The sequence below is a fragment of the Triplophysa rosa genome, linkage group LG12, assembly GCF_024868665.1.
Source record: "Triplophysa rosa linkage group LG12, Trosa_1v2, whole genome shotgun sequence".
Classification (NCBI taxonomy): Eukaryota; Metazoa; Chordata; class Actinopteri; order Cypriniformes; family Nemacheilidae; genus Triplophysa; species Triplophysa rosa.
The window spans coordinates 21832114-21857701 of record NC_079901.1 but is presented as its reverse complement, the minus strand read 5'-3'; the positions used below and the strand labels follow the sequence as shown (position 1 = coordinate 21857701).

General features: G+C 39.1%; 3 protein-coding genes across 8 annotated transcripts in view; all 3 read left to right on the top strand.

Annotated features, from left to right (window-relative positions):
* Positions 1 to 67: 67 nt before the first annotated feature.
* si:dkey-5i3.5 (uncharacterized protein LOC565091 homolog) lies at positions 68 to 9800 on the top strand. Of its 2 annotated transcripts, none has more exons than XM_057348599.1 (3): positions 68 to 380; positions 7685 to 8183; positions 8577 to 9800. In XM_057348599.1, exons 1-3 carry the CDS (start codon positions 213 to 215, stop codon positions 8936 to 8938), a joined length of 1029 nt encoding a protein of 342 aa, XP_057204582.1. In that variant the 5' UTR covers positions 68 to 212; the 3' UTR covers positions 8939 to 9800. The 2 variants fall into 2 exon arrangements, with proteins under 2 accessions (XP_057204582.1, XP_057204583.1); XM_057348600.1 differs by lacking the exon at positions 68 to 380 and adding an exon at positions 3748 to 3879.
* An 8424-nt stretch (positions 9801 to 18224) lies between these two features.
* On the top strand, positions 18225 to 19908 carry tmem243a (transmembrane protein 243, mitochondrial a). Its single transcript, XM_057348402.1, has 4 exons — positions 18225 to 18769; positions 18908 to 18958; positions 19117 to 19221; positions 19367 to 19908. The coding sequence occupies exons 1-4, from the start codon at positions 18701 to 18703 to the stop codon at positions 19487 to 19489; spliced, it is 348 nt and encodes a 115-aa protein (XP_057204385.1). The 5' UTR covers positions 18225 to 18700; the 3' UTR covers positions 19490 to 19908.
* Positions 19909 to 21799: 1891 nt separating this feature from the next.
* The window catches only part of elapor2a (endosome-lysosome associated apoptosis and autophagy regulator family member 2a), a 39273-nt gene continuing 35484 nt past the window's right edge, over positions 21800 to 25588 (top strand). For 4 of the 5 annotated variants that reach the window (XR_008963956.1, XR_008963954.1, XR_008963955.1 and 1 more), the window contains exons 1-3: positions 21800 to 22302; positions 24338 to 24458; positions 25237 to 25426. Coding sequence is in view for 2 of the 5 variants with exons in the window: in XM_057347483.1 (XP_057203466.1) it covers positions 22117 to 22302; positions 24338 to 24458; positions 25237 to 25426 (497 nt within the window). In the remaining 3 variants the exon portion in view is untranslated. Of the gene's footprint in view, positions 22303 to 24337; positions 24459 to 25173; positions 25427 to 25588 lie in introns of those variants that run through there. The other variant, XM_057347484.1, reaches the window with a different exon arrangement.

Here is a 25588-nt window from a genome sequence, read left to right as displayed (position 1 = left end):
CTGGTGAACTTTATCACTGCGCCACCTGCTGGGAATAAAGTGTAGTGTAGCCTCTATATCACGCTTGTTCTGTCGCATCATGCGTAAAATAAGAGCAAGCAAATGCGACTCAGCCTGTCCGCTTAATACACACGCTTGCAGTTTCTCTCTTGACCACTCGTCTACATGCACGAAGAATTTTCCGTACTCGTTCAAGTGGGTGTAGAGACAGCATGCGTGTGTGTGGAACCTTATCATTAAGCGATGGCACACATTTAGCAAGTGCAGAGATGTTGGTTCAGGTCGTGGCAGCGGTTCTAGTTGTCATTGTTCTGTTAAGGACGACTTACAAATACAGGACACAGCAAAACACTGAAACAGCTAAGCTGAGTGCATTTCAGGTGAGTGGAAAGTCTTATACGTATTTTAGAGTTTATTCCCCATTATTTCTATATTGTTGGTTGTGGGATTCATTTTCTGTGAAAGCTGCTTTCCAACAATGCAACATTGTTAAGCACTATAGAAATACGTATTGAATTAAAACGTGTCTCCATTGAAACAAGGTTTATGATGTTACGCAGTTCGGTTGTAAGATGAACGAGGCACAATAACGGGAGATAAACATCAGCAAACTGCATACATGTAATTTATATATGTGTGCACATTTGCAAAGATTGCAAGTTTGTGAAAAGGTTAATTTGTTAAGTACGCGTCAGGATGTAGCTGTCAGTTCAATGACAGGCTATTGGTGGCTTGGCCCCGATACATTTGTGCCAGTGATCTTTATCATCTCACTCAGCTGTCAGACAGCATGCATGAAGAATCGAGACAGGAGTATCTGCAGGTCGGAGAACTGGGCGTACCGAAAGGTAGGGGAGTGCCGAAAGGTCTTTTCAATTGGACACGAAAGCTGCTTGTTCAACATCAGCATAAACGCTATTGGCCTACATCTAAAGCCACTTTTTCACTGTGGTGTTTTTGTATCGAAGATTTTAAATATGAAACCATTTTTAAAGATACTGGTGCGTATTTTAAAATTGGCCTCGACGCGAATCTAATGTGTGAGTTCTCCGTGATCACCGGGCTGTTAGCGCCGCCAAGAACAGCTTGATATGGAAGCATATTGGTAGCAATTTAAAATTTGAATTTCAATACGCAAAATGGCAATGCAGTATGTAAAATGACAATGCAATTGTGTATTTAAATATACATTTTAAATAACATATGTGCAACATTAAGTGCAAAATGAAAATTCAATTATATCAATTACATTTGTCAGTTCCTACACTAGTTTTAATATGTTATTTAAATGGGTATTTTAACGCTCTTTAAGTTGCAAAATTAAAATGAAAATGCATTCCCGCGGAGCCAGCATCGCCCTCACACAATGACGCTATACCGGGGAGGGGGCGTGGCCAGCTCGAAATGCATTTTCAAGTCCACATTGAATTTTGCAACACCCAACGCGCTGTGTGTAAATGAAAATGCAATCCCAAATGTTCGACCTGTTAATGTTAATGCATTTAGGGAAAATAACATTTGAATTTTCATTTTGCTACAGGTTTGCTTTACTATCTTAAACATAATATATAATCAATCCGGGGAATGCATTTTCATTTTAATTTTGCAACTTAAATAGCGTTAAAAATACCCATTTAAATAACATATTAAAACTAGTTTAGGAATTGATACTGAACTAATTGATATAATTGAATTTTTATTTTAATTTTGCACTTACTGTTGCACTATGTTATTTAAAATGTATATTTAAATACACAATTGCATTGCATTGCACCAATATGCTTCCATAGCTTGATGGCAGCAAATACACCTCAAATTGGTCGCTGCCTATAATATCACTTAACGTTAAGTGGCAATAGGATTATTAGCCTAGTTTTGGTTACGTTTCATAATGTGCAATCGTTGGTCTGATGAATCTATTAGTTTCGAGACTAATCATTTTGACTGAGGTCAGTCAGAGTTTCATAACTATACACACCCAGGCCATGTATAGTGGTAGATTTTGTTCCCGGCATTTTTCTTGAAGTTGGCGAGCAATGAATATCATATCTGCAGTGCCTCTGTTTGGGCAAAAACCACTCTGAGACTCTGGAAGGATGCTTTCTGACAGAGGGGTGAGTCTGTTGGCCAAAACCCGAGCCAGGGCTTTCCCTGTGGTGGACAGGAGAGAAATGCCACGGTAGTTCCCGCAGTCTGCCTTGTCTCCTTTCTTAAAGATGGAGACAACCAGGACATCCTTAAGTTGTGCAGGAATTTTCTCTTGTTCCCATATTTTATAAAGCAGGGCATGGATGTGTTTAAGGAGATCAGGGCCGCCTTCCTTTAGGACTTCTGCTGGAATGCCATCCGGACCAGCAGCCTTGTTGTTCTTCATCTTCCTAATAGCATCCTGCCCCTCTTTCAGGCTGGGTGGTTCCCCCATGCTCTCATTTATAGGCTGTTGAGGGAGTTTTTCGAGGGCCTCCATCTCAGGAGTGGTGTCCCTGTTCAGAAGATCCCCGTAATGCTCTTTCCACCTGCTTGCTATTGCTTCCTTATCTTTCAGCAGGCAAAAATTAGTTGCTGCCGAGAATAAAGAAGATCCCAGTGTGATTATAGGATGCAGCATAAAAACAAACATATAAACGCATGTTATATGTATGCCTATAGCCAAAGCACAATCTGTTCTACGAAAACTAGCTGCGCGGCGGCAGCTTAACCACCCAAACAAAAACCATGGGCAAACCGGTCACGCGATTAAACACAACTGCATGCTGCACGGCAACAGCACAGAAATCAACCCGTAACGTTACATATTCTGCCTGTAGACGTAGCCACAATCTCAAATCAAGAAATAACTGTCTTAAATTTCTGCTGGCCTGCATGCAAAACTCCGAAAGTGGCATTTCTTTCTGGGTTGACGCTGCTGAAGTCCTGCATGAGGTAAAAAAGTCTGAAATTCGTTTTTGCGCCATTTGTACAAGACCGCTTATGACACTTGACCTTCACTAACGCAGTGACGTCATAAGACACTTGCGTTGTCATTGTAACAGTAACGTTATTAAAGCAAAAACAGTGACGTTGTTAATGTTTTCAATGGATATTAGTGAATAGACGCATTAATAAAATGCATTATATTTATATTTGATAAAACATTTCATTTACGAGTGTCTATTTACACAGAGTAATGTTACAAATAGCCCGCCCAAGGCAGCAATGCTTTTTACTCTAACCGAAAATAGCTGTATTTTCTTTGGATTAAGTAGAAATAGTAGTTAGATGCTATTGATACTTATAAATAGTGGCAAATAACGTTACTTTACCCTAAACTTTATGAATAAAATTTTTATTGAAAACAAAAGCAAGAGTTTGATTAGAACCCCAGCCTCCTGTGTCACACTATACAGACTTTACACCTTACGCCACTGCAGTCATTGTTCAAAATGAAGTCATTCTTACATATTCTCTATTCCAATCACACATTGGTGGGCGGACCTGGTGCAAATAGTCTCTGCCTTTATTTATTTATCTTTCACACTGTTTCAGTTTTTCTTTTCGCTCGACGCCAGGGGGTGCTGCAGCCCCCGCAGCACCCCCACTTCCCGCGGCTATGCCTGCAGAGACCCCTACTTGGAAGAATCGATTCTTCCAATCGGTACCCGCCCTACGTTGATGAAATGCTATCACACGTTACGTAGTACAACAGGTTTACAATCGGGTTTAAATACACCCGTCTTTTAACGCCGAGTTTGTGTTTATTAATATTGTCGCCGCTCAACAAAGCGTAATTTCTTTCATCTCCTCGTGCACGCGCCTACTTCATCCACGCGCAACGGCGTCTCCGTGTCACATTACGTCACTGCAGCATCCGCCACTGTTTGCAATTCAGTGTAGAAGCAGGTAAGAATATTGGAGTGTTGTACGAATAGATTTTATCGACAGATAAATTAACGAGCAGGTTTCAGAATTTTGCCTGATATTTGTTAATTTAAATGAGGGGAGGTGGGGGGTATTGGGGATTTGTTATTTTGTGTTTTGTTGTGGTTTCTGCGGGTTGCTAATGTAAAGCTAGTCATGCTAACATGAAACTGCGCTGAAATGTATGACCGACTGCTCGAAGTAACTAAATATAAAGGGTGCATTGAGTACAATAATATCTTACAGACATTTATCTTTACTTTAATTTTATTATTCAGCATTTACTGTAGATATTTATATAAAAGTTTGTGACTAACTGTGTTAGCTGATTTGAGTAAATTGATTTTAATTCCCTCCTAGATTATATAACATTTAGGTTTAAGGCTAGTCCCAGACTAAAATGAATGTGTGACCTGTCTTAACTGAATATAACTTGCCTGGAAATATCTTAAAATATATCAGTGCCATTGTTTTGTCTCGAGATGCACACCAGTAATGCATTCTTCTAAGGTATTTTTATAAAAGCGACACAAATATCTTAATTCAACTAAGACATAGTCCTGGTTTAAGATAAACTGTGTCTGTGAAACCGAGCTTTAGAGTTTAAATTGCTAATCTAGTCCAGTAAAACTGCTTATGGTCAAGGTCAATGACAAGAAACACAGGCCCCTCATGCTTAAAGAGAGAATAATAAAACCTCAGCTCAAAAACAACTTAATGATCGGCCCTATATACATTAGAAAACTATAAAATGATATTTATTAGAATGTGCATGATATTTACCAAAGTTCCAGTAATGGCCTGCTTGTGTTCTATATTGTGTATTGTTTGAATGTTTTGATGTTTAAGACAAAACCCTATAATTATATTTTGGAAAAGAAAAATAATCAGTCCTGATAATTACCATCTCTTAAAGGCGGGGTCTCCGATTTCCGAATTACGTTCGTTTAGACAAAGTCGGGCTGAGTACCAAAACAACCTTGTAGCCAATCAGCAGTAAGGTATACAGTGCACAAGACGGACATTAGTCGAGCCGAGCGCTGACGAAAGCGAAAGATGGGGGTATGGGTGTGTCCGTTTTGGTGATTTGAACATCAACAACGGCTAAAAAAGTTACTAAAGTTTAAAGTTATTAAAGTTGATCAGTCAGGAGCAGTGAGTCTGTTCTGTCTTCATTTTTTGTTGTTTGATGAGCATTAAAACAGATATATTTATTATGCTGCTGTCCCTTTAAGAGCCAGCGCGAATGGATCACATGCTTTTTGTTTCCCCTCTGTTTTCATGTACAGCAAACTATAATGGATTTATCAACGTGATATAGAGCTATTTGCTAAATAATAATATAAAATAAATTCAATTGGTTCAACTTGCATCAGGAGTAGGCTTTGAAATTGAGCTTGCACATACAGAATGTACGCATCCTGTGAGCTGTCCTCGACACGACGCTTCTTGTCCGGTGAGCTACTCCGTTAACTTACATGGCGCTTTGTTTGTTTACGTTACACTGAAAGCCCAACTGTCACCACTACGGCCTTGAGTGTGAATGTACATGTAAGATTCGCTGTTTGGTCTCTCTACATAGTTAATCTAGTGTGTGTCGTGGCCTCCGTGTCTCTGATAAGCACAGCTCTTTAAACTGGTGCACCGCTGGTGTAACTTTGTTTTCATTTTGTGCAAGTTACAACGTTTCCGTTCCGTGCAACAGAAACATGCGGTGTAACGGAGCCTTTACGATTAATTAACCGTGCCGTTTTTAAGCGCGGTTAATAGTGAACCTCGGTAATCGCTGCATCCCTAGTGTTGAGTACAGGAAATAATTGTTACGTACTCTATAGGGCTGGGTGGTATGATGGAATATTCCGTTACCATGGAATAAAATGTCAGCCGTAAGAGATTTTTCTGTTCCGTGTATTCCACGGAACGTTAATAAGTAGGTGTGGTTAACTTGGCGCTCTGCAAATTGGGTGTTATTCTGAGAATAAATCCACCCATAACAAATTAATGTATCGAAATGTGACCTTCATTCAGTCTGTAGTTTTGAGATCCGCTCCAGTCCGGCACTTTCTCTCTCACCTGCAGTGCTTATGCAAGGGTGCAGGAATCTGCGCGAACATATAAAAAAGCTCATTCTTACCACGTATTTCAGAAGTCTAATTGCTTTGTGAAGCTGTTAATAGTTTTAATAAAGTTTAACTTCAAGGCGAGTCAAGGTGAAACTTGCGTTGAAACGCGCTGTGATGCTCACCGCGTGAGCGCTTTGACGTGCCGCTTTCCACCGTTTTGGGAGACACGTGTAGAGTCACCAGAGACTCGCAGTGCAAAGACAAGCACCAGAATAAACAAACCTAAAGACAAAGACTCGCAACACACTAAAAATGCTCATCTAATAGAGAGTGAAGAGCGATAAAGAGTCAGTACAGACCCCATGAACACCAGTCATATACTGTACTCTTTGTTTGTGCATATATTCATTGTTATACATGTTGTCTGTCTTCCAACTGTATACATATGATATATCAGAAGATAAATATAAATAAATAATAAATGTCATTCAGAACTTAATCTGATATTACATTTTCATAACTTGCCTACATTTTAACTATGGTGGGCATTTAAATGAACTGTAATAAATAAATAAAGGAAATCGATCTAAGAAAAATGAGGTATAAGATATAGAATTATAATGGAAGATTGTTACCGTGAAATAAAATTACTCATTACTTGAAATTCTTGCCATTCTGCCCACCTCTAGTACTCTATGTGCTCAGAGGTCTGTCAACATTCTCTTGGAAAAGCATTCCAGTGCTGTTTTGACCCACATCAAATTACATGTGCATGTTTTCTGACAGCCAGATACTGACGTGTTGACCTTTGAGTATCACTGCATTTGACCTTGTTGCAATAATACTCCCAACTGTCCACTGGCATTTTCATTTTTCCTTTTGTGAAGTGAAAGTGACCTATTTGTCAAGTATGGTGACCCATACCCGAAATGTGACCTCTGCATTTAACCCATCCAGAGAGTAGTGAACACACGCACAGCAAGTCGTGAACACACGTACACCCGGAGCAGTGGGCAGCTATCACTGCAGCGCCCGGGGAGCAAGTAGGGGTAAGGTGCCTTGCTCAAGGGCGGCACCTCAGTCGTTACCCGCCGGCCCTGAGAATCGAACCGGCAACCTTCTGGTCAAGAGTCCGACTCTCTAACCATTAAAGGGATAGTTCACCAAAAAATTCTGTCATCATGTATTCATCCTCATAGCGTTCAAAATTTATATATGACTCTTCTGTGGAACACAAAAGATCCATTCAGTGGAAGTAATAGGGGGCCAGTTTTGTTTGTTTACCAACGTTCTTCAAAATATCATCTTTTGTGTTCTGCAGATGAAAGAAAGTCTTACAGGTTTAAAATGACATGAGGGTGGCAAATTAATAAAATAATTGTATCCCCTCAAAAGCAATCACAGGTCAATACATTTTTTAAATACACGTGCCAGCTCAGTGGTTCGAGCATGGTGCTAGCAATGCCAGGGTCATGGGTTCGATCCCAGGGATTGCACATACTCAAAAACAAATGTAAAGTATAATGCAATGTAAGTCGCTTTGGATAAAAGCGTCTGCCAAATGCGTAAATGTAATGTAAATGCAAAGTAACATATCTGTGGCAGGGGGCAGTAGTGAGCATATTTCTTCCGTGCCAGTGGACACATCGAGTATGTTATGTCAAAGTCAAGTGTACTGTTTCCAAAGAATAAACTGTTCTTTTCCAACTGTGATCTCTCTTTAGCTCACCTGCTCTCCTGATGTCATGCTTTCCAGAGCGGGAATCATGGTAGGGGTGACTGCCCACAAGATCAGTAAGCATGTCACCCTCCTCGTGAATGACATAGCGGCAACTCCAGCATCCACCATTCCACCTGGTCAGCCCAAACCTTTGTGTCTGTTGTTGCCTTGGCTGGGCTCCAGACCACAGGCCATCGGAAAGTATTGTGATATTTACATCCGCACCGGCTTTGATATACTTGTTGTAGAAAGTGAGGTGAGCCAGTTCTTGTGGCCTCGTTGGGGCCTGGAAAATGGTGCCCGTGTGCTTGAACTGTTAGAGAGCGATCGCTTTTCTCAGCGCCCCCTGCTGGTCCATGCCTTTTCCATAGGGGGGTACACATTCAGTCAGGTTCTTGTTCATGTGGCTGAAGACAACCAGCGTTGCCAAAAGCTGACAAATAGGATCAGGGGTCACATCTACGACAGCCTGGTCATGGGTTCATTGGATCACATGGCTGTCGGTAGGTGTTGTATATTTTTCTCAAAACGTTCCTGTGTGCATAAAATGATCAAAATGTTATGTAATGATCTAATGAGTAATTTTAACTTTAACAGTAAGTGTACACATCACAATAACCTTCAAACTGGTTACTGACCAGCTATTAATTGTTAACCAACAAGACTGTGATCCAGTGTTATTTTGACCCTTCCAAGGATATGTTAATTTGGTTCAGTGTGTTTTAATAGCTCTCTGTGCCAATGGGCACACATACTTTAAACTATCATATGGATAAATAAAAAACAGTGCTTTTTTGCATTATAGCACCCTCATGTGTTCATGATGTTAATTGTCAGACTAAATGATTCCATCTTTTTTCCTGTCTGATCGTTTTGTTGGTTTGTTTGTTCTCCAGGAGTTGGTAAGACCATGTTCCCCCGGCTGGAAAGTCTCATGAGGAGAGCTAGCCATCTGTATTTCCGTGCCTTTAAACGCCAGACAGTCGACTATTTCAACTTGGCAATCAGTGTGTTCTGGAACACTCCCGTGACGACGCCTGCCCTGTTTTTCTTTTCTGAGAATGATGTGCTGTGTGATTATAAGAGCTTGGAGGAGATGATAGAGTTTTGGAGGAAGCGGGGCATAACTGTGGAGAGCAAGAAATGGGAGGAGTCTGTTCATGCAGGTCATCTACGTACCCATCCACAGGAATATCTATCCACACTGGAGAACTTTGTGCAATCTCTCAATATGGTGCCTCTGAAGGCCAAAATGTGATTCTGCTGTCACTATCATTTATTTGATCAAATATCAGATTAGCCTGAAGTGCCTGGGTTTTATCAGTCACCAGACATTTTTGTCTTGTTGGGTCAATTGGTATTAGGTCAGATTCAGTGTTTATTAATCCTTGTTAGTGTTTTCAAAGATATAACATAACTAAATTAAATTCTTTTTTTAACCCAAATATGTAATACTTAAAAACAGTCTGGCGTGTTTTGGTTTATTTTTGTACAAGACTACAATCCCAAATCCATCCAGATTTCAAAAGCACTGTTCATTTAAGGGGGTATAACATTATTTTGTAAATGTTTAGGATATATTATTGATAATAGAAGTGTTAACTTAAAAGGAAGTTGCTGTGAAGATTTTTTTGTTTTACTTGTTTGCAAAAGAAAAAACTAGGGCTGGGACTTTATCGCGTTAATTACGATTAATTAATTACAGAAAAAATAACGCGACAAAAAAATAATGCATTTAATCGCAATTTATTTTTGCACTCCCAAACAGCGCGGAACGTTGCACGAGTTCCCGGCAAAAACGTAATACTGATGCACAGGACACAACACGAGAAATGGAAACCGATGAGAAGTCGTTGCTGGGATCGGTGGGCGGAAATTTTAGTTTTAAAAAACTACCGGGTGGAAACCTGGATAAAAGCACAGTTGTGTGCAAATTGTGCAAAAAAGAATTTGCCTATCACCGGAGCACTTCCAGCCTCCGCTACCACCTCAATGCCAAACATGTTGCAGCTAGCACAGACGACGCTCCTAGTTCGAGCAGGCAGTGTCGCCAATCCACACTCGAACACTTTGTTAACACTCAGTGATGAAAATAAACACGATTTTGTTGTTTAAGCTCATTTATGTCTCTATTCATTGATTCAGTCATATACCAAAATCCATTTAAATTGAAAATGTTGCTTCTTGTGTCAAATATTGATATGCGATTAATTGAGATGAATTATTACAAAGCCTCTAATTAATTAAATTATTTTTTTAATCGAGTCCCACCACTAAAAAAACACTTACTAAAACCTTCCAAATAACAAAATCTAATGATAATTATAAAAACTGTTAATAAATCTTCCCCTAAATCTGTGCATTTTCTTCTATATGTTTGGACAAGTATGTAAAATCCAATTAGATCAGATATGGTAAAATGGCCATGGCAGTATGTGATTTAAAAACTTTAAAAAAGTTATTTAATATTAATTTTGCCTTGGGGAAAATGCAGCATATGCTATTACAGCACATTCTGTAATAGCATAGTAATAGTGGGTTCCTCGCCACAGCAGTGCAGTGTTGGCTTGCTCACCGGGAGACTGCATTTATTTATTTATTTATTCATTTATTTATTAGATGTTATTTATTATAATGATCTTTCTTGGTCTATAAACACCATGCACTGTGCTGTGTTTTACCTTTGTGTTTTTCTTATTTGCTCCTGTAAAGCTGCTTTGGAACAATGCACATTGTGAAAAGCGCTATATAAATAAAATTGAATTGAATTGAATTCAAATACTATTAAAAGTGTGCAGTAATAACTATGAGCCAGAAGATAGCGCCATTGTTTCTTTAGAAGTTTATTTTATATAGCGCCTTTCCACAAGCTCAAGGTCGCTTGACAATGAGCACTTTAAAGCAAAAATACATTTTCAAACAAACATACAAATATACAGGAAAAGATGCTAGATTATTTATAATACATTTAAAACAAGTATGTTTTCAATTGTGTTTTGAAGATGGATAGAGAAGAAGAGTTACGGAGCGATATGGGTAAAGAATTCCATAACCTGGGGGCATTAACACTAAATTACCTTCCCCCTGGAGTGGACAGTCTATAACTTGGGAATGCTAAGAAGCCCCAAATCAGATGATCTAAGATACCGAGTTGGTATATGTGGGTGAATTAAGTCTTTGATATAGCCAGGTGCAAGACTGTTCAAAGCCTTAAATGTCAACAGGAGAATCTTAAACTGAATGCGTGAGGACACAGGTATCCAGTGAAGACTGTAGAAGTGGAGTAATGTGAGCAAAGCGCCTGGTCGAGGTAAGTACCCTATAAGCAGCTGCATTCTGGACATACTGCAACCTTTTAATACGCTTCCCTGGCAGACCGATAAACAGAGCATTGCAATAATCTAGCCGTGATGTAATTGGAGCATGCACTAGGGTTTCTGTATCAGGCAGATTAAGAGAAGAGCAAACTTTTAAACACTGCAGCAATATGAGAGCTGAGTGAAAGAGATGTGTCAATCAGGACACCTAGATTTCGAACAGAGGTTGAAGGTTTAAGAAGAGCCCCATGAATGTCAAAATATAAATCCTCTTTGTGTGTGATGCAGCTGATCCAATCAGCATTATTTCAGTTGTGCTACTGATTAATTTAAGGAAAATTAGCGACATGCCGTGTTTGATTTCAGCGATGTAATTCGTAAGTGTAGCAGGCAAACTTGATTTTTCAGAGGCAGTGGTTAAATAAATCTGGATATCAGCATAGAGATGAAAAAGACCATATTTATGAATTATGTCAACTAGTGGCTGTACAGTATATAGATAATTAAAAAGTAATGGACCGAGAACAGATCCCTGTGGAACACCTTGAGTGTGAGAAACAATGGCAGACCTATAGCCTTGCATGGCAATAAAGTATTTTCTGTCGTTGAGATATGATTTGAACCAAGAAAGAATAGTGCCCTTGATGCCAAGTTCTGATAGAAGAGAAATGAGAATGTGATGACAGACAGTATCAAATGCTGAACTTCAGTCTAGTAAAATGAAGATGGTAGTACACCCAGAATCCATCAAGAGTAGAACATCATTCATTACACGAACAAGTGTTGTTTCTGTGCTGTGCAATGGGCGAAAGCCAGACTGGAAAGGTTAATATGAACTTCAAACAATCATCAACCAGTGAGACAATCTCACCACAAGAAGCTTCTGCATTTATTTGGCTCTTATCCAGGTGAAGCCTTCAGTGAATACAAGTTGGGTGGTTCAATGAGATTCACCAGTCTGTATGTGGTCAGATAGAATGCAGCATGTAGTAGATCGATTCTTATTAAAACACACCCCGAGAGAATATAAACTGGGGCAGTCCCATAAAAAGCAACTTGTGTTTAAACTTGTTGGTCTGTCCCGACTCCTGAGCAGCAACCTTCCGGTCACTCTCGTGAAACCAACACGGACGTGAAACTGCAATTCATTGACTGGCCGCTGGAGACTGTCTCCAAAACCGTGCAGAATCTCATTGAGCCCCATGTTAAAATGCCAAACTTTATAGCAAAAACTTTTATAAAAATTATAGCAAATTTGGCCCTTCATGACAACTGTGAGGGGGGGTTAATTTTTGTACAACTCAACCGTTTAAATTATATTAAGCTTTGACATTCTGCATAATTAGGTGGTCACTTGAGTGACAGGTGATTTCACCAACCAGGCACCTCAGATCCACCCACATTCCCACCTTTTTGCCCATTTTCGATTTTTCGATTTTTCTTCAAAATTGCTCTTCACAAACCTACGGGTGAAGTTACTGACACTACGTCCATGTTTTATAAAGTCTATAGACGGTTTCATCTTAACAAAATAAACAAACGTTAGTGCGCATGCACACTTTAGTGACCCCAATTTAACTTCCGGTACACATTCAAGAACAATAGAGTGCCTGTAGATTATTTCTGTTTACAATCAAAAGAATCCTAGAATATTCACTATTCCCTACATTAGTTCACTAATAGTTCACTTTAAGGAGCGGGTGAAAACGAATGAGTAAAATCGTACACTCATTGCACCGGAAGCGCTGCGGGCGCCATCTTCTGCCGAGACGCGGAAATTCATTCAACGCGACCCTCACGATAGATTGCTAGAAGGCTAGCAGTGAGTGTACATCGGTTGTACACTCGTTATTATGATGCATCATGGGATTGAATGAATGTACTCAATTAATGTCCACTATGAATTCGGACACCACTAAAAATGGATGTCCCATCAAATAGTGCACTATATTAGGGTATAGTGGGCTATTTCGGCCAGAGTCTGCGCAGTAGTGAGCACGAAGTGGAGCACGGTATCGAGGTTCCGCCCATATTCCCTGATGACTCAATCGTAAGAAATTAAGTTACCACACCCCTTTTTTAGAACATCTTATAACTAACTATTTGAAGTGTAATTGGATTTTATAGTTTGGCTCTTGTCCCATTTGCCCTGCAGTGAGAAGCACTTGTAAATGGCAGCATAAACAGCACAACAAGACTCACATAACGCCACATCACAGACACACCTGAAGTGCTTCTGCGAACGGAGAGAAACATCAGCATCGCTGCTTCACTACACAGAGTGGAAGATAATAAGAACAAAAAGACAAGAAAAAACATGAAAACATTTCAAATGGGCATTTAAAAAAATATATTTATTCCATTATTATTATATAGCCTACGTGCGAATTGTCATGTGACTGTGCACGTTAGAAGGGCATTTTCGGGGTTCGCAAACTCACACCTACACCGTGAATTTCTGTTTGTCCGAATGCATACATTTTATCACCAAGAAGCCATGCCGTCCGAATAGGGCTTTTGGGGCGGTCTCATCAAGCGAAAACCCACGCTTGCAGTTTTTCACTTGACCACACGGATGAAGTTTTTCCCGTATTTGGCTCAAGTGTTTAAGTTGCTATGACGAGTGTGTAGAGCCTTATCTTCATCCGATGGGACATTTAGCAAGTGCATAAATGTCGATTCAGGTTGTTGTTCTCGTTGTTATTGTTATTTTAAGGACGACTTTCAAATATTACAAATACAAAACACAGCGAAACACTGAAACAGCTGACCTAACTTTGAGTGAATTTCGGGTAAGTGAAATGTATTATGTTTTTTTTCTATTTCCCCCTTATTTCTATATCTGTTTTCGCTGATTTCACTTTCTTAATCACGCAAAATTGCACTAAAGAAATACATGTGTTATTGATGAGTGTAAGATTTAAATGCTTTAGGCATGTGTTAGCCTATGTTTTATTATTAAATTATTATTTTATCGTTATGTTATTATTTAATATACTCAATAGAACTATCTAAAAAAAGGAACTATAAGAGCAGAATATGTAGACTACATAAAATGCACGTGCATGCAAACGGCAATTCTACAAGGCACAATAATAAGAGCTACACAGCAGCATACATATCGTTTCATTACTAATATGCAAAAATGTATGCAGATTTTCAAGTGCATGGTATTTCATGGCTTGCACTGAACTGCGAGGGGAGGCGGATGCTGCTGCATGATTGGCCTGAAGGCGGAGATGAAAGAAATTCAGTTTCTTGACACTGTGATTCACCTTCGCTTTTAAGCACACATGCAGTTGAAATGGACTGGATTCTCAGCTAAATAATGCAATAAATCGGGTAAGATTTGCAGATCGTTGGTCTGTAAAAGAGCATCACATGTGTTAAGTACACACGGGAATGTACTCTTAAGTACTTTCTGTACTAGTGGTGTAAGGGTTAGGTACTGTGTGTGCTTGGAGGTCTGTCAACATGCTTATTAAAGAGCATACCACTGATGTTTTGACCTGCAACAAAATACAGTCACATATTGCTCATGTTGACCTTTGAGTACACACAACTGCATTTGATTGGCTTTTTTCTTTTTATTGGCAATGAATTAAAGGGATAGAATAAAAATTCTGTAATCATGTACCCTCATGTTGTCCAAAACCTAAAATGTCTCAGTGGTTTTGTGTCCATAGAATAAAATAAGGGCCAGTCTTGTTTGGCTACCAACATTTTTCAAAACATCTTCTTTTATGTACTGCAGAAGAAAGAAAATCATACTGTTTTGGAATAGCATAAGGGTAAGATGAAAAAATGGTTTGGGTAAACTATCCCTTTAAAAGCAATCGCAGACCATACTGAGTACAATCATGTCAGTAAGTCTTTCATAAACGTGTAACATACATGTGGCCTGAGGGCAGTATTGACAAAACGGGTACGCTTTGTCAATGTCAGGTGTTCTGTTAACAAACTAGAAATTGTTTTTTCCCAACTTTGTTCTCTTTTTAGCTCACCTGCTCTCCCAATGGCATGCTTCCAGAGCGGTGACTGCCCACAAGATCAGTAAGCATATCACCTTCCTCAGGAATGACCAAGTGGCAACTCTGGCGTCTGCCGTTCCACCTGGTCAGCTCAAACCTTTGTGTCTGTTGTTGCGCCAGACCTAAGGCCATCGCCAAGTATTGTGATATTTACATCCGCAACGGCTTTGATATACTTGTTGTGGAAAGTGACTTGAGCCAGTTCTTATGGCCTCGTTGGGGCCTGGAATATGGTGCCCATGTGCTTAAATTAATAGAGAGTGAGCGCTTTTCTCAGCGCCCCCTGCTGGTCCATGCCCTTTCCATTGGGGGATACCAGTTCAATCAGGTACTTATTCATTTGGCTTAAGACACCCAGCGTTGCAAAGAGCTGACAAAAAGGATCAGGGGTCACATCTTCGACAGCCTGGTCATGGGTTTGTTAAATCACATGACTGTCGGTAGTAAAGAGATTGCACTGTATTGTATATTTATTTCAAAAAGTTCCTGCTTGCACTAACAGGGTTGTATAATTAAAATGTTATAATGATGAGTAATGAGTTATTTCATCATTTAACAGTAATTGTGTGTATAAGTAGGGCTGCATGATAATTTATCGCGATACCACTAAATCCTGTTGTAATCGAGGTGGCTGCGATATGCAGTGTCGATATTTTTTTAATGCGTAGCTTGTCCGTGAAGCACATCTCTGGGATCAGTAGGAAATGCTGCTCGATCTAAAAGCAGTGCGAGTTTGAGTCGCTTATAATGTGCATTTGAAAAAGCAACACCCGTCAAACATGATCATTATAAATATACTTTATTACAATAACAAATACCTGATGAGGCTTGAGTAACAGTGATAAAAAGATGTCCATAGGCATTTCCTAGATTCTAGACCGTGTTATGGTCTTCTTCTGCAGTGCGTATTTGGAGTTTCCGCACGAGAGCGCCCTCTGGCTTTCGGATGCAGCAGCATTTTCCTGTACTTCACTCAAAAGCTGTGCATAAATCACGTGATATTTATCGTCGGTTTATCGTGACAGCCCTATATAACAGTATAGTTGTTATAAAACAGCATGTTTTTGAAATTTAGATTCCAATGTTACTATAAACTGCAAAACTCTTCCTTGCCTTGACTTATCAAAATATCAAATTCGGCTTGCATAGATAGCGAGTCATACCTTTGAAATAAAATTTTGTAAATCACCTTCAAACTGATCGCTGACCAGCTATGAATTGTTAACCCACAAGACAAACATGCGACCCAGCGCAACTTCCAGAAACTTGATCATTTGATTCAGTGTGATTCACTAGCTCTTGAAAACCGTCACATTTCTAATCATTTTGGTGGTTTGTTTGTTCTCCAGGTGTTGGTAAGACCATGTCCCCTTGGCTGGAAAGTCTCGTGAGTAGAACTAGCCTTCTGTATTTCCGTGCCTTTAAACGTCAGACAGCCGACTATTTTAACTTGGGAGTCAGTGTGTTCTGGAACACTCCCGTGACGACGCCTGCCCTCTTCTTCTTCTCTGAGAATGATGCGTGTGATTATAAGAGCTTGGAGGAGATGATAGAGTTTTGGAGGAAGCGGGGCATTACTGTAGAATTCAAGAAATGGGAGAAGTCTATTCACGCTGGTCATCTACGTACCCACCCACAGGAATATCTATTCACACTGGAGAACTTTGTGCAATCTCTCAACATGGTGCCAATGAAGGCCAAAATGTGAAACTGGGATTCTGCTGTTTGAGTGATTATCACTAATTTTATTAAGGCAGCGGCTATTTGCACTAAGTGTAAATAGTAGTAAGTTCTGTTTACACTAAGTGAAAATAGCAGCATTTCTAAGCAATATGCTATTTACACTAATCGAAAAAAGCTGTATTTTCTTTAAGTAGAAATAGTAGATGCTATACTTATAAATAGTGGCAGATAACATTACTATTTGCACCTCAGTATTGTTGTGCATGAAACATTATGCATAATAACAGAGTTTAAATCATTATATTTATAAAAATTATTAAAATGATGTTAACTTATTGAGATATTAAAGCCCTACACCTACCCCTAACCTTACCCTAAACCTAAACTTTATGAATAAAATGAAGTTTACGATTTACATTGATTTTATTGTAAACAAATGTCTTTATGATCTGTAATGTAATAGAAAAAGTAAAAGAGCGTTTTCAACGAGAGGTGGATTAGAACCCCAATCTCAAATATGTAATGTTAGATAATAATGTTAGAAATGGTGTCTTTCTTAAACTTTCTCTATTTCAATCACATATTGGTGGGCAGAGTTAGTGCAAATAGTCTCTGCCTTTTATAGAGAGTGTGAAGCTGACATCACGCCCTATGTTGCATGTTGCAGTGGCGCCGCCATCTTGGGAGGATCATACTCCACTGCTATTATTATTTTGATATGTACCGTTACTTGTTTTGTTTGATATATGGAGAAATAGAAAGTGAAAGAACCAGGGGCTTTTCCTGAACGACTCTGTGTAATGCTATCGCAGTTTTTAACACGGTAAAACCGCCCTACCATAGTTATATTTCCTAATCAAACAAGAAAAACAAAACACTGCATTGAACGCACTAGCAGCGATCCTCCCAACATGGTGTGACGTAGCTTCACATTCTCTATTAAATATCAGACATCAGAAGTGCCTGGTTTTATCAGTCACTAGATATTTTTCTCTTCTGGGTTCAAGCGGTAGTAGGTCCGATTCTGTGTTGCAGAACTGAACAGTGTTTCTTAACCCTTGCTAGTTTTATCAAAAATATTTCAACATTTGTTTCAACAACATGTCTGTGCTTTTGGTTAATTGCTGCACAAGTCTTTAAAGCAACAATACTTCAAACCCTCCAGATCTCACACTGTCCATTTAAGATGGTATATCTTTTTTAGTTAAAAATATTTAGGATATAATGTTAATAGCAGTTAATCTCAAAATGAACTTGGTTGTGAAGATTATTTTTACTATGGAAATTTAAATTTTCGTTTTAAATCTTTTTTTTTAAATATAGGCTAAATAAACCGCTTGTCCAAACCTGCCAATGACAAAGTCTAATGATGTTTATAAAACACTGAAAATAAATCTTCCAATGTATCTGTGCATTCTCTTCTATAAGTTTGTATAGTATGTAAAATCCAATGAAATCAATAATATGCTAATATATGCCTGTGCTATGCACATTTCAATACTATACAAATTGCGGAGTAATAGCTATGAGCCACAAGATGGCGCGATCGCCTATGAATAAATATGACAGACGATTACAAACACTCATCAAACTCGTTTTCTTTTAATTGGGCTACAATATCCATACAATTAAAGATTTCGAAGATTTCTAACGTGAGATTTGAGCAGAACTCATCATTTAGCCTATACATTAATAGACAGAATTGTAAATGCACATCAAAGAGTTAAATTTGGCAACTTATGCATCGGTTCGCAGATCAATCAATTTTCTCGGCTATTTGCCCTAACATACAAACGTAAGCTCGTGACTATCATAACAAAGTTTAACTGTGTTCCGTTAGACACAGTGTGATATAATTGGGTTCTTTCACGCGTGTAAGTGATGTTTGGGCCAGAGGCATGATGGTTGTCTCTCTGGAGAGCTGATCATGAGTGCAGAGCTCAGAAATCAGACGCTTCTCATGAGCACAAACCCTCTCGATACAACAACATGGCAGATTTACACACGCGGATCAATGGCACGGAAAACAGACCGCTGTTTGAAGAGACTTCAGGGCGGGTAACAAAAAAGCGGCTTTGTTTTAAAAATCTTTTTTTTAAAGGAATGAGCAGTGCTATGTTTGCTTTTTATGTGTTCCTCAGACAAGCTTACTCACAAACTTAAACGTTTTCAACATGATGTTTGGTCTTCTTTCAGGACAAAATTGTAAACCTCATTGTTGGTGGACTCACATCTGTGTTTGTCCTAGTAAGTTGACTATAGTGGCAACACACTGCACATTAAATGTCATTGTTACGTTATATCACGGAGAGCCACGTTTGCTTGACAGATATTCTAATAATGCATGCTTTGATCAACCTTTCTGCTGATATTTCATACTGTGGTGTTCTGTTTCCCTTCTTCAGGTAACTGTCATCAGTTCTTTTGTCTTTCCTCCACCTCCGCCCCCATCACTAAATATCTTCTTTATGCTCTGCATTATCATGATCTGTTCCTCTATATTTGTGCTGGTTAGTGCTGTTCACTATTTTTTCATAATATTTATTATTGAGATCATGGACGTTTAACAGAAACATATATCAAATAACAACTAAAAATAAACTGTCAATTAATAATATAATTGATATTTCATTTTAAGCACTGTTTTTCTTTCAGATATTCTGGTATCGTCAAGGAGATCTGGATCCCAAGTTCCGTGGTCTTATTTATTATTCCATAGGTTCCATTTTTCTTCTGTGTCTGTGTGCCAATCTGTACTTCCACCATGTTGGCAGATAAACGTAAATACGTGTTCAGATTTGTATTGGGACAATTGATGCCAAAGATTGTCTGATGTGGATGTATTTTGGTAATTAGTTTTGATCTTCTTTGCCTAAAAATCATATCATTTAAATAGTATTTCACAGGAGTAAACTATGTGTAAAAATCATATTCAGCAAGACCAATATATGTAATTGAAAGACTAATGTATTGAACAATATTTACTGAATGACTGCAACACAGTGAATCATTGAACATACAATAAACAATAATTTAAAGGTTGACATTAAAATGAGTGACAGTACACTTGATATTTGAACTTCATATTGAACCTTTTTCAGTCTCTCGACTGCCATCTAGTGGTGCGCTGAAAAAGGACCAATTTATTTCCTGTGGAATTATTTCAAGTCAATGTAATGTAATAAAGCTTTGTATTATTCAAATGGACTCAACTCTCAACTTTATTTATTTATATAGCGCTTTTACAATTTTCATTGTTACAAAGCAGCTGCACATGAGACACATTGACTACAAGCAAAACAATCAAAGTTGTACCTGCAAAAACAAGAAAAAGGTGAAAACACAGACAGACACACACATACAAAACACTCCACACACACAATCATCGCACACGCACTCAACACACATCAGACAACAACGGACGCACACACGACGAGCCACAGCACACACACACACACAACACACACACGACAGACGCTACACACACAGACAAGCAGAAACACAGCACGCACGCACTACACACACGCTGACACAGTAAGAAGCACACATTTAGGATAAAGGAGAGAAAGCACAGGTCAAATATTAAACAGATAATAAATTCCTATATGCAATATTAATTAAGTAAAACTTTAAATCTAATTCTAAAGCAGCCCCCCTGCCAGGCATCAGGAACAGTATGCAAACGGTGGCGAGGAACCTAAACCTAATCGAGAAAAAAACACCTCAGGAGAACCCAGGCCAACCAGGGGATTCCAGTTCTCCCTCTGGCAAAAGCTGCTGCCTCTGCAACAAGCTCACAGTAGACTTGCACAACAAGGCTAAATAAAATAAATAAACTTACATAATAAGATAAATTATAGATAAGATTATCATTAATAATCTAATAGCATTTGAATTTTGTGGTGAAGACATGTCAAGCGACCGCGTCCTTCTTTATCCAGCTCTATCATCTCAGCTCTTGTCAGGTCCCGCTACTTCCATTCTCTCGCTCTACCATCAGGTCAGGCCATGAACTGCATCCTGCTCGCTGTGGTAACCTTGGAACAATGAGACAAGACTGGCTGAGAGTAGAGTACTGTTCTGTACTCTTTGATGCAACAAGTACATCAGTTGTGTTTTTGGTTCCGGTTGATCTAACTAATGCAGCCTAAACCCTCTGAAGATTTATATTATGGAAGAGTAGTGTATGCAAGAATACTATAAAAGTAGTTAACAAAATAAGCTTTTAAGCATTACTTTAAAAGTGCCCAGGTGACCGACAGGGTAGTCTCGCGTAGCCAGACCTTCATACTGAAAGGCCCGCCCAAGAGGCCATATGACTGACAGGTAAAGCAACCAATCGCGTTTCGTTTTGTGCCGCGTCATGTTTAGAGGCGTAAAAATGTCCCCGCAGTAACAGACCGATGCACGTTCACGAACGTGTCAAACAGAAACAACGATTATAAGTTTATGCCATGAACCTCGCATAATTTTAAGAATTGAGCGTTTAGTCGATCGTGATGAATTCTTATAGCAACCGTTGTAAACGTGACACCTTCTTAGATCAGAAGGCTTTGTTGTTTACAGGCGGACCGTTAAAGAACGCAACACGCATGTCTCCCGGAAATCCTGTGAAATTCAACCAATCAGATGACGACTTAGAACGTGCTGAAGTGTTTCCAGAAAAGTGTGCCTTATGCATCAGACGTTTAGCGTGACGTCTGTGTCTCGTTGCAGAAGGCTGCGTCCTCCGGAGGTCTCATTTGAAGCCTGCTACGTCATCGAGGCTGTCTCGTTTCATAAAAGCCGGTAGGACACTCCGTGTGCACCCTTCTAATGCGACCTACTTTCACGAGAATTCGGAGGACACATGAGGTGTATCCTTCGTTGCTAGAGACAACCCACAATTCTTTGCGTCGGCCAACGTCTTTTATTAATATAATAAACGGCAGCAGCTGCACATTCAATCAAATATGTGGTGTTTAAATGTTAACAGTTTACAATTTGTGTCACGCTTTTTAATCTTGTCAGGCATATTATGTAGTAAACGGGTTTACACGTGTTTAGTGATTTTTAAACGTTTTAAAACAGTAAGGCAAACAATTGTATATTTGTTTAACTCCTTTGGCATTGTTTAGGGTAGAAAGTAACCAACTTTTTACCTCTTAAAATCATGTAGAAATCATTTGAATTAATTTGACAGGTGTGCGAGTGCAACGTGTTGTCATAGCAACGTGGTACTTCCTGTTTCCTTTTCTGCCAGTATGTCCTACTAAGGACGTCTCGTTTAATTCTAAATTGAGAATCCTCCGTATACAGCATCCTTTAGAGGATGATACCTCTGGAGGACACAAGGACGCAGCCTTACGAAACGAAACACAGCTAGTGTAACACGATTTCGACGTCACATCCACTGGCCACGTCAGATGACGTTGCGTGTTGACGTCTCTGAAATGATGGGACAGTCCGGTTATTGCGCTCACCGGGAGATGGAGCGTGTGAAGAAAGCGTTCCTCTGTAACAGAAAGGATTTTCTGACCAATTTCTGCTCATGGATTTGGTGCATTTTACTCCTCAACGCGGTTGCTGGTAGTGTCCGTCAGTGTAAAGAAGTAAGAGACAACTTGACATCATTCCCAGAGTTTGTGCGTTCATTTGCGTAAATTGTGTTTGAAGCGACAGTTATTGTGATTGTTTGTGTGTGTGCTCCTCAGAGCGACTGTGCTTAGCATAAGTGAATTCTTTCCTATATTTTACGATAAACTAAAGTAACAAAATGACACGTGCGTTCACCGTTTCCAATTGGGGACCTCCACCTTCAACACTCGGAAGGAACAGCGGCAGGTGCATCAGTAACTTCATTAGGAAAATTTAAGGACATCGTTTGAGTGGTTTATATTTCTTTATAGAAGATTATTATAGATTTTTTTATGTTTTTTTTAACAGTGCAATTTCTTTAAACAGCTTTCTTATTGATATAGTAACTGATATGGGTTTTGTCTGAAATATATTGATTGGTGTCAGATTGCCTTTTGGGATAGTTATCCATCCACTCTGAAACATCCCTTTCAAAAAATATTTTGGGTGATAACGATCTGTCTTGGATGTGTTTTATCTCAAATGTTATTTTAATAAGTTTCAATTTGAGTGTCAAGTGTTATCACAGAGATGTCAGCACTGTGTTCCCACCTCAGGAGCCTGATGATATGATGCTAAAAATATCCTCAAGAGCTGAACACCTCGGGCCACTTGTGTGCTCTGTAACATTATGGAAACACTGACGTCTACAACTTTGATTTAAAATCCTTGAGTGTTCTGTGATCCGGTTGACACTGAATTCTGTACGGTCTCTTAATTGTGGAAAAGGATCAATGTATATATAGATATATTAAACTTGTTGGTTTACGCATTATTAAAAATATGCACTATTTTTACAGTTCCCTTTATATGAAACATGTATGTACAGTTCATTTCAATTAACTTTCCGATTCATATGCATTGTAAAGAGTTGTTGTACATTTTTGGTACTTTATTTTTTTTAAGTCCAAATCTCTGCCCTGCCGTATGTTGACCCGCAGGGCATTCTGGGATTCATTATCTGTTTCCTCCTGATGGCGGTCTTTCCTTCCCACTCACTCAAGAAGTGCTGAAGGACCACACCACAGCATTATTAAAAATGATTTGGCAGTCTTCTAATGCATTTGGCCAGTCATCATGGACACAAAAGCAATGAATCTGTTAGTGAGTAACAGCTGAATCATTGTTGTGTTGGTATTGATTCTAAATCTGGATCATACACTTGTTTAGTGCCGTAAACTGCGAGTTGTTTGTGTCAAGTCTGCTTAGTTTACTAAACTTAGTTTCTTCGGTCAGAGGTTTTTTTTATATACATTATTAAATAGTAATTGAGTAAGGATTGTAGTTCTAAGGAGGTTTTAACGTCTCTAGCCTTCCTTTCGGTATGTTGATGGTGATCAAGGGTCAGGTTCAAAAGGGGTTTGAGTTCTTTGGTATGGGTTTATAGATGTGTTTAATCAGTCATAGATGCACAGTAACCCATACAAAGCGAGGATATTTTTCCTGGATCGTGGCCACGTCTTTCGTTCATCTCCTTCTGCCGACTCAGCATGGTGACGGACAGGTGCTCTAAGCCCGCCTCTTCAACACATACAGTATGTTGCATGAATGCACATGATCCCCATGGCTTTGTCTCAGTTTAGGACGTCCACGGTCTGTTAACTGTCTTTCTGATGCATATTGGACAGAACACATTTGCTTCTTCATCGGCACGTAAACTCAATTGAGAATGGGCGCAGTGTTTCCTATTGCTCTCTATCTGTCTAAGTGGGTAATTCTACACCAAAATAAGTGGACATGACTTCATGATGACGGTCAATAATCTCACTCTGTGAGACTATCCTATGCTTCGTTGATTATTGAGGATAGTGTCTTGCAATGAAATATGTACATTTTTCTGCTGGTGCAACAGGGAAATAAACACAAACTTTAACATTAAATACAACATATGGAAGCATTAAACATCCATGTGATTTGCTGTCTTATACTCAAACATCACACATGTACACCCAGAACACAAGCACCTATATGGTCTCTGTTAATTTTAGATTGTGATGGTTTTTTTTGTAGGGGGACTATTACTATCAGTACACAGAATGTGACGGCACAGGATCCAGATGGAGAGTGGCCATTCCTCTAAACCCCAAACAGTGTGCAGGATTGCCAGACCCTGTCCAGGGCACAGACTGCAGTAGGTTCACATAGTGTGTGTGTGTAAAAAACTGGCAGTCTTTGTGGGTGTTTGTGTGGCTGTGCATAAATGTCTCTGCCTAATTGTGTCACCAAAAGGATTTTCAAAGCATGTTTTTTTTAAACAACTTTTGGTCACCCCTTATCAGCACAGAGGAATTTCCTCTTGAGAGAAAATATGTCTATAGGCCCCATACTGTAAAAGAATTCTTTAAATCTCGTGTGCTCATATGCAGTGTTTTGTATATGAACCAAAGACTGCAATTTTAGATGACATTAAATCAAACATCACCCATATTTTTATAACTTAATAATTGAATTGAATGGAAAGCCTTTATTATCATTGTATACTGTATCTCTGTATACAACAAAATCAGGAGCGCTACTTCTGACTGGTGTTAAAAAACACAACAAGAGACAAATAGGATTACTATTTGATTAAAACTAGCTGAGTAAAGTTTCCAAAACAAAGTAATAATACAGCAGTTATTCAACATTTATGGTTCCGCAAAACCAGAAATGATCAACAAAAATAAAGATTCAAATGGAATGGAAGTGACCAAGTGATATTGCACAAAACTTTGGTAAGCTTCATCTAAGAAAGAATCAACCAATTAACTTTTTACGATCCCGTAAAAATCTTGTTTAAAAAAACAACAACAATAATAAATATCTATTACAAACTGTTTGACACATCTAGCATTTCATTCATTCAGATTCTTCAGTGTGACCTCTGTCTCTCATTGGCTGTTTCTCCTTATGCCCCTCCCTCTCGTCAGCGTTCTCATGTGAGGCCGGGGAGTTTCTAGAAATGTCTGCTCAGGAGTGCACACAGTGTGCTGCCGGCACTTACTCTCTGGGCAGTGGCCTACGCTTCGATGAGTGGGACGACATCCCCCCTGGATTCAGCACATTAGCCACAAACCCTGATAACTCACCCAGTGGTCAAAATGCATCCACCTGCAGCAGGTGAGTGACATCACAGGGGGTGTGGTCAGAGGTGCCTTGTGTATCAAAATAAGCATAGGGACTTGTATACTGTACAAACTGAATTCTATCCCCGAACCTTAGACCTACTCCTTACAGAAAACATTCTGCATTTTTACAATAGCAAACAAATAAGTAAAAATG